At 35.2% G+C, this 20,707-nt stretch overlaps 1 protein-coding gene across 2 annotated transcripts in view; it reads right to left on the reverse strand.

The window, feature by feature from the left end:
- HACD4 (3-hydroxyacyl-CoA dehydratase 4) overlaps positions 1-20,707 on the reverse strand; it is a 45,923-nt gene that overhangs the window by 18,198 nt on the left and 7,018 nt on the right. For both annotated transcript variants that reach the window (XM_074208798.1, XM_074208797.1), the window contains exon 4: positions 2,970-3,082. In XM_074208798.1, the coding sequence (XP_074064899.1) occupies positions 2,970-3,082 (113 nt within the window). The remainder of the gene's footprint in view (positions 1-2,969; positions 3,083-20,707) is intronic.

Raw genomic sequence — 20,707 nt, forward strand, 5'->3', positions numbered from 1 at the left:
ATCTTTCTTCCTCAGTCATCAAAGTTCAGTGGCAAGAAAAAGTCAAGATAACTGACAATGTCCCAGGATACAGGGGATGAACTTGGTGTCTTCAGTGTTTGACCAATCTCTGAGTCTAACTGTTCCACAGAACCTGCTTCAGCTGCCTCCATTCAGATCCTCATTTCTTCAAGCCTGGACTATTGCAATAGCCTGATGACTGGTTTCCCTATACATGGTGCAATGGATAGAGTACTGGCCTCAGACCCTTGATTTGAACTAGTTGTGTGACCTTGGTCAAGTCACTTCACCTTGCTTGCCTCACATCCAAGACCATCTCTAGTCAGTCTGTTTCATATCTGGTCCCTGGACCCAGATGATTCTGGAGAAGAAAGTGAGCCTGGTGACTTAGCACAGCACCCACTCACTTAGATCCAATTCAGGTGCTTGTCATGATATCAGTTCCCCTGATGTCATGGTTGTCTTCGAAAATGAAGGACAAACATTCCCCTTTCCAATCCATCCCCCCCTTCAACTGTGAGGCTGTTGTCCTAAAGTGCAAATCTAACCATGTCATCTCACTATTCAGTGAAGCCTTAATATCTCCAGTATTAAATATAAAATCTTTTGTTTGACTTTTAAAGACTATATCTGAGGGTTTATTACAGAGCAGAGGGATCAGACCTGTCCTGCTTGGGCTCAGGAAACAAAAATTGGAAGTTTCAGTCAGAATGAAGTTGGAAATAGGAGAAAATTTCATAACATGTAGTGCTGTTCAAAAGTGGAGTGGACCACCTCAGAAGTAATGGATTCCCCATTCTTGGTGTTCTTCAAAGGGTTGCAGTAGCAAGGACTTCTGCGTAGGTGTGGGTTGGACCAGAGTCTTCTGAGATCTCTTCTAATTAGGAAATTCTAAGATCCCATGGCAGAGAAACCCTAAGTTAAAGTGAGGTCAGGTGACTTGGAACTCAAACAGCCTTTTTAAACTTTTTCAGGGTCTTATAAATTAGTTAAATTGAATCATATGGGTTTAATTAAGTAGATTGGTGTGGCATTTAAAAAGGTCTAAGATATAATTTCTGGGTAATTTAAACATTTTATTTATAAATGGCATCATTTTAATAAAAGGATGGTCATTTGGTTCTCTAAGACCAAGTATCCCTCATGATGGTGGACTCACAGTCTTTATACTCTTGGAATATGGGGTATTTCTGAGGGTGACAATCAACTGTGATGGTTAATGAGAAAATAAACATTATAATGAGATACTGGGCTATATTACAATGAGTGTCTTGGGGTAAGTGACTTGGATCACTCAGACTTTGGTCAAAGATACATCAATTTTCACATCTGACAAAAGGGAGAATCAACACTATCCCAAACCTGACCAAGTAAACACAATGAACAAGAATATACTCATTGACCTAAATTTAGAATTTTTTTTTATTGCTGATTAAATCTTGGTCTAGATACATCTTTAAGAGAGATTTCCCACATTGTTCGATTTCTGGATAGAAAACAGAATAAACTTTGGTCCTAATATAATAATTAGTTATAACTACAAGAGAGAAAAAATGAGTACTTCAAAAAAATTGTTCTCTTATTAAGAAACAATCCTTCTTGTGATAAGGAAACTGGATCTGTGGAAGATGCACTAACTAGGGGGCCAATGGGGTGCTAATTACTTAAGAAAATAACTGCATACCATTCCAAACTGAGTCACTCAGAAATCCTTTATGCCACTGCTACTCGCACCTTATAATATCAGATTATTTTATATAAATTTATAGGGATCTAAATATCTAGGCTTGGAAGAAGAGGTAATGTCCAGAGATTCCTCACTTTTTTGTTTCATACTACTACTTTCATAGTCTGATAACCTCTCCCGTCTGTGCTCCCGAACTTTCTGGACTTCTTCCCTCTGGAAGCTCCCTGTATCCCTGGACTTCACATACACAGACACACAGACACACAGACACACACTCCCCATGGCCTCTTTGTATAATTGACTGCTTCCTCACAAAACCTCCACTTTGAGCTTGACGATCAGGATGCTATGTCTTCTTCCCTTTCTAGGATGCATTCTTGCCTATCCAGGTTTTCTCTTCCATGCAGTCATCCCGAATCTCTTCATCCCTTCCCTGCCATCTTTTCTTTTTTATATTGTCATTTCCCCATTAGTGTATAAGCTCCTTGAGGACAAGAACTGTCTTTCTTCTTGTATTTATATTCCCAACTCTTAACAGAGTGACTAGACTGTATTATTAAATATTGGTTGACTTGATTCAACAAAATAAAACACATGCTTTGTAAAAGTAATCAATTCTATTGAAGTACAGTTAAACAAAATAATTTCTCCATGAAAGTTCATGAACCCATTCCAAAATCTCATTTTACAAATAAAGCATTAGAGTCTCAGAGAAGTTGTATCTTTCCTCAAGATGACACACTGAATGAACGGAAAACCCAAGAATTTAGCTTCAAATTTCCTAGTTCAGTTTTCTTTCTCCAAATCCTTTTAATAAATACATGCTATGAGAAGGTTCTTTTGTGCTGGGAAGATGAGACTCTATAGTTTCAATATTTTTATACTAATAGAAATCTGGTTTAAAATTTCTGTATGAAACATATAATGAAAGGCCATGATTTGTTTATTAAAGCCGCATGCACTAGAGCATTAGTGAGGAATGCCTTTCATTAGGAAACAGCTGTGAGGTTTTTTCCCTCTAAATTGGTGTCATGCCAAGTCTTTTGCTCTGGAAAATTGAATGCAGTGATTTGCTTTTGTAATATCTTGAGAGGTTTTAATTATCTCTGATATGCCCATTATAGAAAGCACTAAAAATACATTTTCCTATCAAGATAAAATAATTCACATAAGGGTTATGTTGTTCTGTACTATTCAGAATAACCAAATATAAGCATGTAAAACTGCTTTTCCCATATGAAGCAATTTGGCTTTGGTTTTGGGGATCATTCTGACTTCTTACCTAACCACGTCCAATAGATTCCAGAGGAAGAATAAAACACACACGACATATTTTCCTTGGACTTCATCTTGACTTGTGATCACCACAAAAAGTATGATTATTCTCTCAGTTAGCTGTAAGAGAAATAATAAGACAGACTTTGGAATTTGGGACAATTATTCTGCCAAGTTCCCTATGAGATTTTCTCATTTTCACTCCCAAACTGGAATTTTAACTCTCTTTTTGAAATCATAATTATAAAATAAAGAGAATACTATGAAAATAATATATACAATGGTAATAGTATAAACTATAAGAAGGATAACAATAAGAAACAGTCATAATGACCAAGCATTATCCCCTAAAAAGAGGATAAAAAATATAGTTTCTTCTTTTCTGTACAGAGGTGGGAGTTTATAATTATGTAACATTGTATGTATTGTCAGTTAACGGTTGTGTTAACTAGTTTTGTTCAATTCTGTTTGTGTGTGTTCTGTGTGTGTGTGTGTGTGTGTGTGTGTGTGCGCGCGCACCTATGGGACTGGGACTATAAATACAAACAGAAAGACAATTCCTGCCCTCAAGAAGCTCACATTCTAATGGAAGGAAGTTATTGTTCATTATTTTTTCAGTTAAGTCTGACTCTTCATGACCCCATTTGGGGTTTCTTGGCAAAGATAATAAAGTGTTTTTCAATTTCCTTCTCTAAGCTCATTTTACAGTTATGCTTTGCCAGGGTCTCATAGTTACTAGGTGTCTGAGGCTGGAGTTGACCTCAGGTCTTCAGACTAGAGGCCAGGTGCTCTTTCTATCTACTGTGCTCCCTAGCTGCCCCTAATGGAAGGAAGATAACTCTTAAAAGAGAAATGAAAGGGTGAGGAGGCTAAGAGAAGGTCCAAGACTTGAGGGCAAGATGAAGAAAGTCATATGGAGATGACTCAGCAGGGCAAATGGAGAGAAATGGAAGACCTGGTGGGCTTGGGTCTTCTCCTTAGAAAGGAGATTCTAGGAGGAATCAGCCAATTAAAGCATGGAGAGTGCCACCAATGTGAGAAGTAGTTGAGGGGTAGAATGAGGTTCCAAGGTTAAGAGGTTACTTGGCACTGTAGATAAAGTATCTGGAGAGAAGTCAGCAGTATGCCCTGGGGAAACTTACCCAAGATAGTAGAATTTGATTCTAGTCTTTCCGATTCTATCTATTAATATACCATCTATAATTGTTTGTTTTCAACCAATCCTCCCATCCCAATGTATGTGATATCTTGGCACAATTAAACCATTTATTATTCCACCAGAAATTTAAGAAATATATCTGATAAATTACCTTGATATAATTGAAAAAAACATTAAAACCACAACTTTCAATTGCCTTATTTCTAGAAAAAAAAAAACAGGAATCAAACATTCATTAAAGAATTCAATATGCTTCCAAATCCAATTTCAAAAAGCTTTCTGGGGGTAGCTACATGGCACAGTGGATAAAGCACCAGCCCTGGAGTCAGGAGTACCCGGGTTCAAATCCGGTCTCAGACACTTTATAGTTACCTAGCTGAGTGGCCTTGGGCAAGCCACTTAACCCCATTTGCCTTGCAAAAACCTAAAAAAAAAAAAGCTTTCTGTCTCCCCCTTTCTACTACATTCTAGAGAACTCAAATAAAGTCTTAAGTCCATATCCTGAAAAAATTGAATTTTATCCTTCCCATTTGAATCAATTATTGTAATTAATCTACTCACAGGCACAGTACCAACTGCATTCAGTAGTTACTAATTGATGGCCTAAATAAGATTCAAAATTAATTCAGTAGCCTTGCTCCCCTTTCTTGCAAAAAAACCATATATATGTATACACACATATATGTATATATAAACACACATGTGTATATATGTATGTACTAAATGCACAACCACCTATACTATTACCATTTGCCATTTAATAATGCATGACTCACCAACTAGTGAACATTGATACAATCTCCAAACTTGTCACCTTCAACTAATATAATTTATAAGTCCTCACTATAAACCTTAGACTTGCTCCATTTCACTTTTATGTTCCAGAAATAACTGGAACATTTAGCTCAATTCAAAAATGAGTTCCTCACATGACAAAAGCTAACCCTAATCTCAATCTTAGATCAAATTACAGGATTCTCTTTTGTGACCCTCAGACACTCTTATTAAGCTGTCTTTCAAAACAGGTGGGCTATATTCCCACAACTTCTTAGTTAACAGTGAAACACCATACACAATCGACTTTATCAGAATCTCCCCAACCTTTTTTAAAAACTGAGAAGACTTGGCAGTGGTTCAACAGCTCTTTAAGCCTACATTCATATAAAAACTGGTTATGGTTTTAAAAAGTGATACTTCAAACCTTGACTTTATAGTTTAACGTTTATTGCTCAGTCATTCTACCTATGTTCACTGACTAATGACCATGAAGACATTGGCACCATCTACTTACTTTTTGATACATGAACAAGAATAGATCGTTCTGCTGTTACCTTTACTATTTTTTCTTTCTTTCTTTTTTTTTTTTAGGTTTTTGCAAGGCAATGGGGTTAAGTGGCTTGCCCAAGGCCACACAGCTAGGTAATTATTAAGTGTCTGAGGCCAGATTTGAACTCAGGGACTCCTGACTCCAGGGCCAGTACTCTATCCACTGTGCCACCTAGCTGGCTACCTTTACTATTAAAAGAGAACTCAATCATCCTGTTTCTTTACTTCAAGGTGATTGTCTTTAATGTAAAAGTAATAGATCAGCTGCTATATAATCTATAAAGAAATCAGATTTAGAGACTTTTGGAAACTGACTATAGCCATCATTAATTACTAGTCCTTGATATAGCATTCCCTCAGATAAATTATATAAGTTTTACAAAACTTACAAAATTTACAAAACAAAACAAAATATGCTCCCATATTATCCTCTTTGACTAAGAGGTCACGGCTGATACTAGATGAATAGACCACCAACCACTTTGAGGAATCTTTGTCTATTCAATACTAGCATCTGTTGACTTGGTGATTTTCTCACTCCATCTTGCCAATATTTAATAAATTTTATTTGTAATTAATTTTATTAATTTAATTTGTTGATTTTTTTATGATGAATCTGACAAACATTAACCAACATGAACATTTTCCTATTCAAAGAAGAAAAGAAAAAGAGGATTGGCCATGGACTTGATTTAATACTTAGAAAGATTCGATTCTTGGGGCAGTTAGGTGGCGCAGTGGATAAAGCACCGGCCCTGGAGCCAGGAGTAGCTGGGTTCAAATCTGGTCTCAGACACTTAATAATTACCTAGCTGTGTGGCCTTGGGCAAGCCATTTAACCCCATTTGCCTTGCAAAAAAACCTAAGAAAAATACTTAGAAGGATTTGATTTCTCTAGACTACTCAAAACAAAGATTCTACTGGAAATGATCTTCTTTAGGATTGAAGTGCTCCCTATAAACTCCTTAAAAGCAAATGTTCCTCTTTTAGGGGATGGCTTAGAGGTTTTAGTCCTGATATAATAGTTCCATTTATCCAGAAACTTCCAAGTATAGGACAATAATGGTCATATACATAATTCGCTGGACTTTTCTTAGAAGCTAGAACTTACTTAGGCTATTACCCAATTCAGTCCTATATTTATTTAGGTTTATTTAGGGCATCTGCTCTCTCCCAGCCACCTTTCTCTAGAAAGGCTCTGCTAAGGAGGGTCAAGGTCCCAAGAAACAGCCCAAAACCCCAGACACACCGGGAAAGGCAGGCAGATAGCTGATAAAGATACATTAATCTTCAGTATTCATCACTTGAAACTTCAAACCACCTGCTGAGATGGCTTATAAAGAAGGGAGTTAGATGCCCCTTGGGCTGACAATTTTGAAAATCCAAAATCCTTGAAGATCATTGTGAACATGCACTACCAATCACACCAATCTTCAATACACATAGTACCTAAGATTTTATCAGATCCCCCAAGGACTTGTGAGTCAGCCAGCCAAATGACTGACAAGTACCCTTAGTATTGCCTTTAGAAATGCAGACTTGCACTTCTGATAATGGAGAACATCTGTGGACGTGTGGGTTGACTTCATTTAGATACTTATGTGTGTACCTAGGGATATTTTCTTGTTATTAATAATATGTATTTATGGTGGATGGAAGCCTACTGTTGGTACCCAGCACAACCACTGTTGCTAAGAAACTCCTTAAGAAATTGTTCTTTCCCCAAGGTGGACTATTACTCACTCTATATGGCAAAAAGAGCCTCCATTACACAGGTGAGATATTTAAATTTTTCACTTCACAAATGCTCCTCTATTCATTGAAGTACCAGAAAGATGATCAAATAAAAGTAAAAAATGAAGATAACGTGGCCAGAGGTCTTGAATGTTTGTTTACTGGGATGTCAAAGGAGATAATAATGGTAATGATGATTCTGAAAGTTGGTCTGTGATTCATATAAATATTAGAAGACTGGCTTCTAATGTTCAAAAGAAACATGTAATGGAATGCAAGATTAGGATCCATTTTTCTAAGGTATGAATGAATTAAATATATATATGTATATATACATATATATATATATATATATATATATATATATATATATATATATGTATAACTCACAGTCCAAGGGAGCTACTGAACACTGAACTTCTAAAATAAAAACAAGCAAAATTTGTGCACAAATCATCTGATGTTTTATCTATGCACATTAAAACACTGTGAACTAAAAATATGGACTTATAAGATTCTTATCACCCACCCTATGTGAATAGGACAGAATTCCAGGTGTGCCACATTAAATAGTTTTCCAACTGACATATGAAACTGGGTCGAATTACTGTAAAGCATTAATGAAAGATGCTCTGTATACAGTAATTGCCAACAGGTATCAAAAACTCCTCCCCCAATTGCTTCATTCTCCCTGTCCAATCTTTGACTGAGAGACTGGATCCAAATGAAAACTCATCAATGGAAGAAAGCACTCCAACCTCCCTAGAAGAGTCCATTCAGATCTTGCTGACCACCAACATGGCAGGTCATTGCCAAGAATATCACATGTGGCCTCATGCAAAAAACTGGAAAAAAAATATCCCTCAATCTTTAGACTTGGATATCAAACCTCCCCTCCCCAATGCAATAAACCTCAAAAGTTCAACCAAAACTAAACTCAGTAGAATACTCTGACCCACCACTAACAGCTACAAGCAAACCACCAAAAACCAGTGAAGATTTTTGAAGCAAAAGTCACAAAACTGAATACTAATAAAACATCTTACAAGGATATAAAATACAACATAATTTTCATATGAAGCTTAACCATAGCTAATGATATGAAAAACCACTGTTATAATTCAACTACAAAAACTAATTCAAGTTGCCTGTATCTTACTAAAAATTACTAAAACATAGTAACTTAATTTATCTTTATTTCTTTTCTTAGGTTTTATTTTTGATGCAATTATCATCATTATTATCATCATTGCTAATATATATACAGTGCTTTAAACGTTCACAAAGCACTTAACATGATCTTATTTGATCCTCACCATAACCCTATGAGTTATGTACTATTATTATCCTTATTTTACAGATGGAGAGACTGAGACTGAGGGAGGTTAAGTGTTTGCAAAAGGTTGCTCAACTAATAAATGTTTGAGGCAGGATTCAAACTCATCTCTTTCTTATTCCAAATCCACAGCACTACCTACCAAGCTTCCACAATTACTGTGATTATAACTCTGTCAAGAGGATAAAGTGATCAGCAAGAAGAAACCCAAGTACCTAACTCCAAGTCCAACACTCTCTAAGAGCTTGTTCTGTTCAGGAGGCAGAATTGTTGAAATGAAAATAATAGGGGCAGCTAGGTGGTACAGTGGATAGAGCACCAGCCCTGGAGTCAGGAGTACTTGAGTTCAAATGCCACCTCAGACACTTAATATTACCTAGCTGTGTGGCCTTGGGCAAGCCACTTAACCCCATTGCCTTGCCAAAAAAAAAAAAAGCCTAGGAAAAAAAAAGAAATTAAAATAATAATGGAAATAGGCACTTATATGACAATTAAAAGTCTACAGAGCAAAGTCTACTTTACATTCAATATTTCTTTGGACTTCACAACACCCCTGTGCTATTATCAATGAATAACAACCTTGTGAAGGCATTATTGTCCTATTTTTATAGATATAGAAACTGAGGCACAGAAGGTTTAGTGAAATGTCTATGGTTACAAAGTCATGTCTGTCTTGACCTAAAACAGGGGGAGTACATTCTACTTTGGAACAAGGAAGGAGTAGAGAATATTATTTTGGGGACCAATGAAAGAAACAGAGCAACATGGGATGTTTCTCAGTCATTTTGATCCATGCCAAGGACTCTCTCTACTATACCATACGGCACATGGGTCTTAGAAACAGAAGACCTGGGTTTAGATTTAGCCATGCAACCTGAATTTCAGGTTCCTCCTCTGCAACATAATAATATTTATCTTCCTACAGAGGAATGTTCTGAGGAAAATATTTTGAAAATTGTATAGTGCCTGTAAATGTGAGCAGCTATTCTTAATAAACAAGATTGGTGGAGTTACAGAATGGTTATGACTAGAAATAGGGATAAAGGGGGGAAACACCCTACTTCAGAAAAGGGGGAGTATATTATATTTTTCCCCATGCCATTCTTCTTATAAAAAAAGACTAACGAGAAACTGCTGAGCTACTAATCTATTTCTTGGTGGAGAAAAATATAGTCAAAAAATGACCTGAACAACAGAAGATGAAACTATATGATGAAAAAATAGGTTTAAAAAAAAGTCAATCCATGTTTCTGTCATTTTGGTTACCACATCTCAAGACAATACGTATATCAGGGTAACTGGGACTTTGCCTTTTTACAATGAACTTTAGAAAAACAAAAATTAATAACACTTGTAATCAGATCTTAAGCAGCTAAGAAAGAATTAGCACTTAACAGGAATAATTAATCAAAAAAGGAATCTACCAGATGACACTTGCCAGAGGGCAGTTCTCCTCAAGGAGTGGTCTACATTAGCATAGTCCACCCAGCTCAAATTTACAATCTTTGGGGGTTTCCTCAGGCTATGCTTCATCCAGATTGCCCCAAACACTAAAACTGCTAGCTACAGCTCTATTGGATCCTATCCACTAGTCATTGAACTGAGGATCGGGGAAAAATTAGTTTGACAAAGAAACAGATTTTTCAGTGGTTACAGAACCATTGAATGTTATTGTGCAATGCTAAAACAAATTGTACCAATTATTAGGATAGGCAAAGTTATAAAATCAATCTACTTTTTTTCCTACTTATTTATTTTGGAGACTAATTCAGTACCCCAGATGCAAGTTAAACCAAGTTCTGTTCAAAGTCTTCCCCAAACCAAGAAAAGTTACTAATATAGTACGTACTCATAGCAGTCTCTTTTGCCAAGGAACATAGTATATTGATTCTCTTGAACTAGATATAAACCAGCCATATATTGTATATATCCTATTAGCAATTGTGTCTTAAAATGAAGAAAGGTGTATATTCTCAGTATAAGTCATGGGGTTAAAATGATCCCTGTATCACACTTTAATGTTGACAATTAAAATTAAAACAGGCCAAAATTAAAATATAGCTATTATTTAGTTAAATTTAACAAAAATTTATTAATATCTGACTCTGTGCAAAGTGTTGGGAGTACCAAGATAAGAACAAAACATTCCCTACCCTCAGGGAACTTCTTTTCTTCTTAAAAAGTAACATCAACAAAGAAAAATAAATGCAAAATGAATACAAAAGGTAATTTGTGAAGTGGGAGTGCACAGGGGAAGAACTTTAACAATTGGAAGGAACAGGTAGAAATTCTAGGATATTATACTTGATAAAAGCTAGTGCTCTCTAGGGCTAGAGATGAGGGAGAATGACAACCTTTGCAAAGGCTTTGGAGTTTCCTACCTAAAATTATGATAGTAATTAAAGTACTTAAAAATTTTGCCTCTGGTGAGCATGAAGTTAAGGATGTAAGCAATGACTAAAAATGAATCATTTAGTATCTATTGAAAGAAAATATTTTAATTGTAAGGAGTGGAAAGCATTTTATTTTTCCTGGGGAAGATGTGTGACCCAAGTTATTTCTATGAAATTTCAATTAGTAACTCAGTTATTCTCCCATGGTTCTTCAAAACAATCAGGCAATTACATTTAAGTAACATTTTAATAATTCAATTATATATGTATGTGTACAAATGACTGTGTATTTAAACCTTTACTATTTTTCCTCTAAATGTCTTATTCTGAAGACTAATGAGGTTTTGATGGATATTTTGAGTTCTTAAAAACCCTCCTAGCTGAATAAACTTTGCCAGATTCTCCTATCCTGAAGCATTAGGCTATATCATGTATCACAAGATCACTGCAAAGAAACTCATCACCAGAAAGTAGGCTTTCCAAGTAATAGACTTTTTAATCATAGTGACACATGAAAGAGATGAAAATATGAAACAAGCCTCAGTTCTATGTGACCCCCAGTGTAATTTCTACTCATGGATAGTGACAGTGACTATAAAGAAAAGGTACAAAAAATACTACTAGCAACAACAAAAACAATTTAAGTATAACAAGTTTCTATCATATCTCACAAATGAAACCCTTAATTGGATTAATCTTTTTTCTGCTTTGTTCAGGAGAATTGATCTGGGAGCAATGGGTAGAAGTTAGAAGTTGGAAAATTTAGGTTTGATAAAAAATAATGCTTTCTAAAATATCAGCCCTCAGAAAGTGGAATGGTCAGTCTCCATAGGTTCTCCATTACAGGTTTTCAAAGGAAAAATGGCTCACGTCATGGACATTATAATAAAGACTATTTTTCTTCAGGTATAGGTTGGAATGGATATTCCCAGATTCTCTGATTGTGAATTTAAGATCCTTGTCCAATGACTAACCAGTGGATATACTACTAAATATAGTCACATTGGTAATTTCACAGCAAATGAAACCACTAGTCACAAAACTGTTAACTGAAAGGATTGTTCATAGGTTTTCCTTAACCCCCAGATAAAGAAGTTACAAGATTTGGTTAAACTAAGCAATCAAAGGAACACTTCATCATACTTTGCAATGCTCACCTTCAGTTAAACAACTACTGACATGAAGATAGTTGTAGTTTCCAAGTTAACATCTATTAGAAGATGAAGAAAAATAAAAAAAAATCAATGAAGTCTACTAAGAACTTAAGAAGATCCTTCAGCTTCAGTCAATATATGCTTTGATACTCAGTAACTTCAGTGGAAAGATGGACAGAAAAACAACAGCAAAAACCATTGAAGTGGTCAGAAGTCATCAAAGATCTGCTGTTCTTAGGATCATAGTTCTGGATAATCAATGGCATATAAGGGCCTCACTGAAAAATTCCTTAGAAAACTAATGGGTCAGAGGTTTTAAGAGGCTACTCAACAGATGATCAAGATCCTTCACAACACAGCTGCTACTTCCATTCTCAATCCCTTATATGTTGGCCTTTTACCCACCTGAGAGAAGAGATCCTAGAATTCAGAAGAAGGGAATAAAGGAAAGGAGAAATACAAGAAAAGACAAAATGAGAGAAGGAAGGACAGTGTCTTTCAGATAGTATGAAATAAGATAGATTGTTTCTAGCACTGAAGGTGCATGAGTCATAATCTGGAACCTAGGCCATAGGATGGAATTTATCCCATAGTGAGAACTTGGGTCTCTAACCAGCTTGGTGAGTTCCTACTCCCTCTGAACTTCCAGTCCTACTCTGATGTGGGATCTCTTAGGGAGCTATTGGAAAGAATGAGTCCTAAAGATTTGAAAAGCTAGGTATTCCTTTTGGATAAGTGATGATGAATGTTGGTTCTTTGGGGAGGGAGAAAAAAGGCTAAAAAAAATTGATTTGGGTAAAAGATCCTGGATCCAAATTCTAGTTCTGTATCCTTTTATTTCTGTGATTTGGGACAAAATAACCCCTTTCTGGGTCTCAATGTCTTTATCTTTAAACGGAAGATATAAGGGGCGGATAGGTGGTGCAATGGATAGAGCACCAGCCCTGGAGTCAGGAGTACCTGAGTTCATATCTGGCCTCAGACACTTAATAATTACTTAGTTGTTTGGCCTTGGGCAAGCCACCTAACCCCATTGCCTTGCAAAAAAACCTTAAAAAAAAAAGAAGATATAAACTTTTAGATCCCTTAAAATGTTAGATCCTATAATTCCATCAGACTTGATCCTACTTCTATTGTTAAACATGGTTTGTGACTAAAGGAAAGAGAAAAAAGAGAAGGGTAGGGTGGGCAAGGGTTTATAAAGTATTCAAAAGCCAATACCTATACAGCAGATACTTTTTTGTGGTAAGCACTTAAAAAGAATGTGAAAAGTAAGATTGGCCATATATTAACCAAGAGGAAATAACTTGTTACTGATGTGGAAGTCATTTCATAATCAAAAGTCTGGCTGTAATCATTGATTGGTCAGAGCAAAGATAAAAATAAGAGATACTTTAAAAAAAAGAATAAAGATGAGGGGAAGCAGAACTTAATCTGAAGTATTTAAATAAGCTGTTGAATCGAAAAAGAAAGTTAGAAATGTACAAAAGTCAAGGAGATGCAAATCTTACCAAATCATAATTTTCACTAACATCGAACAATTGTCACAGAAAGGACCCAAGACCTGTTTCAGCTAGTAAATGTTTAATCTCCTTGCTAAATTAAATTAGCAGAGAAACATGGCAGCCCCAGGCAACAATTACTGAGAGTGCATGATATTTTCAAAACATTATGGTGGAAAAGATGGAAGATTAAGTGTAGTACCACCTCACAAATCAACGAACAATGAAAAGCAGATGAGGAGGAAACAAGCCTGCAGAGAACTTGGCATGAGACCTAGTTAAACTAGATTATCCTAAGAGAATTTGCAGATGAAACAGAAGGATCACAAGTAGATATGAAATGAAATAGCCCTACTAGGGATGATATCTCAAGCTATTGTTTGGATTTGAAAACCTGATTATCAAATGTACTATTTGAGGAAATGGCAATTACAGTCAAGAAGATAAATCAGAATTTGAATAATCTAAAACACACAGAAGGATTCATTGCTGGAGATAATCAATCATCTAGAATTATTAAGGATATATTATGTCAAGCCCTTACCAAGCACTGGGAATACAAAGAAAGACACAATATGCATACGACTATTAACAAGCAAGATATATACAGGATTATTTGGGGGTTGGGGATGGATGCAGTGGATACAGTCCCAAACACTTATAAACTGCGTGACCCTGGCAAGTCATTTAACCCTGCTTGCCTCGGTTTCCTCATTTGTAAAATGAGTTGAAGAAAGAAATGGCTAATCACTACAGAATCTACCAAATGGAATCATGAAGAATTAGATTCAACTGAAAAGCAACTGAACAAAACAACTCAAAAGGAAGACTCAGATTAAGATTGGGAAAGGCTTCTTTGCAGAAGGTGGGACTATTGTTTTGGGTTTTTTTAGGTTTTTTTTTTGAAAGGCAAATGGGGTTAAGTGGCTTGCCCAAGGCCACACAGCTAGGTAATTATTAAGTGTCTGAGACTGGATTTGAACCCAGGTACTCCTGAATCCAGGGCTGGTGCTTTATCCACTGCGCCACCTAGCCGCCCCTACACCACCTAGTCACCCCCCCCACACACACAATGGTTTTTAACCTTTTTGACATGTCTTATGGTCCCAGAGGTATGCTGAACTGGTTTGTCTTCTCTCTTAAGAGCTGATTGTTAAATTTTCATTACATTGAATGAGCATTACACCTTAGCAATCAACAAACTATAAATAAGGGCTTGATTTATTATTTTGTTGGTTACAAATACTTAAGAAAGTGATGGAGAAAACGTTAACAATGTAGAGCAACTTTAAAAGCTATCCCCAAAGAGTGATTTATTAAATATTTACCAACACACTGGCAGCCTGACAAAGCCTATGAATCTTTTCTCAAAATATTTTTTTTTAAAAGTATAAAATAAAACAAAAAAAGGATCACAAAGGAAAGCGATTACATTGAAATGCAGTATCAAAAAATATTTTTTTAAGTTCATGGGTCTCAGGTAAAGAGGCCCTGCTCTAAGTTATGGTAGGATCAAGACCTGCCCAGTAGAGGGAAACCTGTGAAACTAACTCACACATTTTTAAAGTAGTGAGATATTTGCACATTTCAATGATGACACTGATGTAATATGAGGATATATCAATGTATTTTTTCATTTTGAAAATTTAAAAATTTGTTTTATTTTTTATTTATGGAATAAAACAAGCCTTTCCATAGCATAGTATAAAGATGATTACATATGAAACTGTACATCTATTATGTATAACTTTTAAATATATGATAAAGTTATCATATAACTTTTTTCCTCCCTCCAACCCAGCTACCATTAGACACAAATATGTGTATGTATATATATATAATTTTATGTATACTTCTATTTTGGAATTCCATATATACATTTTATACATACTTCTTTCTCTGAATACAGATAGAATCTCTCTTTATATGTCTTTTATAATTAGAGTACATATATATTTAACTATATATATTGATCTATTAATGCTGTTTAAATATTATGTCACATTGACACATTTAAATCATGCATATTGAAATGAATCAACTGATAATTACAAAGTGCTTTAAGGTTTGTCAAACATTTCACATAAATCATTTCATCTGAACCTTATATCAACCTCAAGATCAAGTACTAAAGCTAGGTGGCAGTAGATAAGCACTCAGCCTAAAGTCAGGAAGTCCCAAGTCCAGGCTCAGATACTTAGTAGCTTTGTGACCCTGGGAAAGCCATTTGACCTCTAATTTCGTCATCTTCTTCAAATGGGGAAAATAATCGCACCTATCTCCCATGGTGGTTGTGAGATAATATTGCACAATGGCTAACACATAGTCAGAGTTATATAAATGCTATTATCATTATGATTATATGTGTTTCTATTTTAAAGATGGAAAAAAAGCAACTCTTAGGAAATATTAAATGATTTGCTGATGGTTAAAAAGGAAGCATCATAGGAAGAATTTGAGCCTCCTAGTCTGGTGCTAAGTTTTGCTACTACTACAAATCATTTTCAGTCTATAAAAAGACATAAAATAAAAATCTGTTTTGCAAATGACTCTTTTATCCCTACTTGTTAAGAAACTCATGAAATATATCTATCTATATATAGATATGTATATATGTGTATATATCGATGACTATTCTGCTATGTTTAGGCTTTTTGTTTCTCTTTTTCTCTATCAAGCTGTATAACACTTATTTAAATTGAGTATAATTTTAGAAAGTTATAATGGTTTTTCCCCAGCTGTCAGATAAAGCAAGGCCCTTAAAAAAAAAAAAAGAAAACTCACATCTGACAGTTCAACCAGATGCTAAAGGGTCCTTCATTTCTAGGGTCAGCTTTGGCTTCTTAGAAAATACTATAAAAATTACTGTAGATAGAGGGTCACACCTTGAATTTTGTGCAAGTTCTCAGAAAGGTTCATCTACATTTAAAAATTACCAACTACTGATAACAACTACAATGACTTATTTGCTTACTACTTGAAATTAACCAGCCCCAGGTAAATTTTCTAATCAAGTATAATGAATTCTTACAAAAATAAATTAACCAGAATCTGCCTTGAGTTTTTTTTAAGAAATTAGAAATAGGGGCAGCTAGGTGTTGCAGTGAATAGAATGCAGGCCCTGGAGTCAGGAGTATCTGAGTTCAAATCTGGCCTCAGACACTTAATAATTACCTAGCTGTGTGGCCTTGGGCAAGCCACTTAACCCCAATGCCTTGCAAAAACTAAAATCAATCAATCAATCAAAAATAAAAAAAAAGAAATAAGAAATAGAGATCATTTCTAAGATGGTCTCCATTACCTAATGGTGGTGCGTAAAATCTCAGAGAAATAACACTTTGTGTCTAATAAAAGAAAAAAGAAATAGTAAATAAGTGTAGCTAAGAACTATTATACAAGTCTACTATATTAAAAAAAAAAGGAGGAAGCCTAGTGTCTCATTTCCCAACATATTTTATAGGAACAGGAAACCAAGCAGTCTTCTATTCAACTATGGCTCTTGAATAATGAAAGAGGGGGAAGTTTTAGATAGAAAATCATAGTTTTTTGAAGTTTTCTCCATATCTTATTTCATCCTGCTAAAAAACATGGAGATGTATGGAATAAATGGTTAAGAAAGGCAAAGTCTTAAGCATTCTTCATATCAACTTTAAAACTTTCTTTTTTTTTTGTTTTGTTTTTGCAAGGCAATGGGGCAAGTGACTTGCCCAAGGCCACACAACTAGGTAATTATTAAGTGTCTGAGGCCAGATTTGAACTCAGATCTTCCTGACTCCAGGGCTGGTGCTCTATCCACTGCACCACCCAACTTTCAAACTTTCAAAGAAGGCATGCACTATCAAAAAAAAGTAATAATTTGTCCAGGGCATTAGATGGTACACTCAGCAAGACCTGAATTCAAATCCTGTTTTAGACTCATGACCTTGTTCAAGTCACTAAATCGCTATCACTTTCATTTTCTATATATTTATAAAATGGAGATAATAATAGTAACTTCCTCACAGAGTGGTTGTGAGGAACAAATAAAATAGCATTTTGAAATCACTTTAAAAACTTAAAAACACTGTATAAATCTATTATTATTATTATCACTGATAGTAATAAGGAAAACGGTCCTCCCCCAAACCAAAGGTAACACCTTGTTTTTTCTTTCCCTCATCTGTTATATGACTTCATTCATTCTTCATCCATTGGATTGTAAATTCTTTGAGGGAACTGGCTTGCCTTTCTTTTGTAAACAAGTGCTTAGAGATGGAGAAATAACTGTCTAGTTTTTAATATCAAGAAAATGTTGTTTGTGTCTGTCTAAAGGCTCCTTTGCATGGATGGAATTGGATATAAATTCCCTCCTATTGTTCAATGTAACTCCATTGTTAAATGTAAATTGGTCAAGAGAAAAGCAACCTCTGCTCTTCCCTCTCCCCCCCCTCCAGCTCCCAGCCTTTTAGAATGGGTACCAGTCCTCAATCACATAAAGATGGTGGATCCCCTTTTAGTGCCTTTATCCCCTAAACCCTTCCCTGCACAGGAAGTGGGCAAGACTAAAAGTCTGGCCTAAATTCGTCTCAGCAGTCAGACTCATTAAAGTCTAAGCCCAGCCAGCTCTTGTGGCTCTTTTCCTTTCTCTCTTTCCTTCAAACACTCTCACCTAGACCTTTTTTATTCAGTCTATCCTCAACAGCTTATTGAGTCTCCAGGAAAAAAGTTTAATGTGTGAACTTTGCCAGGCTTGTGAAAAAAAAAAAATCCTGACCTTTCCCAATTCCAGGGCTAGTGTCTATGAATTTTTCACTTTCAAGAATTCTCATTTTTATGATGGCATCACCAAAATCCCTGACTTAGCATAGTTCTGTTTATTCATTACTTGATCAACAACTCCTTCCACAAATATTTTTTAAGAAGGAATTGTGAAGTATGAAGATATTGAAGACTTCAAAAGTGGTTGGCACATTATAACAATATGAATTATATTTCCCAAACACTTATCTAGGCATCAAAAAGCTTGATATTTTAGGAAAAACAAAACAAACAAAAGCAACAGCTAAGCAGCCTAAATGTGACAATAAAGCATAGGAGAATATAATGAAAAACCTACCAATTTCAGGGTATATGACCTGTAATATATCCAGGTATTGAATTTTTAAAATGCTATTTTACTCTGAAACCAATATAATATAATATAATTACTCTACTATATTGCCAAAAAACTAAGCCACAGAAAGCAGTTAAGATGTAGCACATTATTCTATGGCATTATAATAATATTTCCTCCTTTTTCCCCTACCACCAAATGAAACAAATACATAGAATAGATGTTTACCTCTTAAATAACATGGATAATTAACCATGGTCACCATCATTATGAAAGCAGGCTTTCTACTTTGTCTCATTTCAAAGCAAGAGACAAGTCACAAAACTAGTAAAATTAAATTTTATAAAACATAATTCTCTTGTGTCAGATTTGGATCAATTACAATTTTTAAAGTAAATAGATTCAAGAGAACCTAATCTGAATCCAATTTAGCTAAAGAATATTTCTTAATTGGAATTAGTTTCTGTGATAGTTGTTCTGCACGTTGATGTAATATTTGTTTAACACTTTGACTCCTACACGACAACAGTTGAAATGCATTAGTCATAGCAAACATAATTTCTACAGATCTCTAAAATTAAATGTCACAGATTAGGAATGACAAAGTGCCATAATCTCTCTAGGATTTATTACTTTATGTAACTTCCAACCCTTTGATAATTTGTCAGGAATATTTAAATATCACAAGTGATGCTCACAGGCAAAAACTCTATACTTCTGCTATGATCTATTTCTGAGTTGAATTCTGATATGCTTTCATTCCCTCCCCACCCCCAAATCTAGGATACTCTCAAAATCTTTTACTGGCCAATTTAAAATTGTTTAAACTAAGAACTCGATAAAAATTAACTGTTAAAATTTCCATATACAAAGAAATGATGATTGTACTGAAAGTGTTTCTATCACATGCAGTTTGTTTTTTAAAAGAATGTTAAATTTAACTCTGCAGCACCCACACTGTCATTCTTGTCTGACTTAGCATCTATATTTCCTCCTTTTTAATGTTCACTAGTGTCTTTCTTTCCTTTTTTTCCTTTTCATTATTCTTCCCCCCCTTTTTTTCTTATTCTACTCTTTCTTCTTAATTCTCTTATTCTTCTTTTTTTAAAAACATCATTATTACTTCCACATACTGACTGTGACCCTGGGCGAGATCACGTAATCTCCCTCTGCTTTAGGTGACTGTCTAAGAGCAGAAAATTGCAGAGGAGTTTCTTCATCTATAAGTTCTGTATCACACAGATTCAGACTCCATTCCTATCTACTATCTCTACCTGTCATGCCCTTCCCAGGGAAATCTCTAAGTTAGTTTTCAACTAATAACGATTGAATATTTTAATCATATTTATATGCATATATTCACATTTCTTTTCCCTGCTCTGTGAAAACATTACTATTCAATTTTCCCCCCTCCTGTCCTTGCCAAAATGGGGAAATAATCATGTTTGTGATACACAGTCTCTGTCAGTGACATTTACAATAATTTCTTATGCCAATCCACAATATATTGAAACCATGATGGGGAAAGTCGTGATGTGGAAGGGATATGCATATCTAATCTTTCTGGTTTCATCTGTATTCTAGTCACCCAAATTGGGTAATTATCTCTCTATAATATCTCCATTCTGCCATGAAAGTCCATTATTTCATTGTGGAAGAGGTGGCATGGTGACAGAGAACAAAAGGGTACTCTGTTTTCACTGACTGTCCACCATGCCTTACATTGTCTTCCTCTTCCTTTCTAGTTTTCTTCAGGTCCCAGAAATAATTGGACCTTATATGAGAAGTCTTTTTCCAGATCTTAATGCTGGAACCTCTCCTCTAGTATCATCTCCAATTTATCTTCTATGTATTTGGTTTGTAAATTATTATTTGCGTGTTGACTTCCTCCATATGATAATGACTTTCTTTACCACCCCAGGACTTAGCACAGTGGTAGGTGTATTGTAGACTCTTAATAAATGTTTGTTGACTTGACTTAATAAGGAATTAATTCCAGTTAGCAATGACTTAAGGTAATGATTTTCTAATAATTACAAGAGCATAAAT

The sequence above is a fragment of the Macrotis lagotis genome, chromosome X (genome assembly GCF_037893015.1).
Source record: "Macrotis lagotis isolate mMagLag1 chromosome X, bilby.v1.9.chrom.fasta, whole genome shotgun sequence".
In the NCBI taxonomy this organism is placed as follows: domain Eukaryota; kingdom Metazoa; phylum Chordata; class Mammalia; order Peramelemorphia; family Peramelidae; genus Macrotis; species Macrotis lagotis.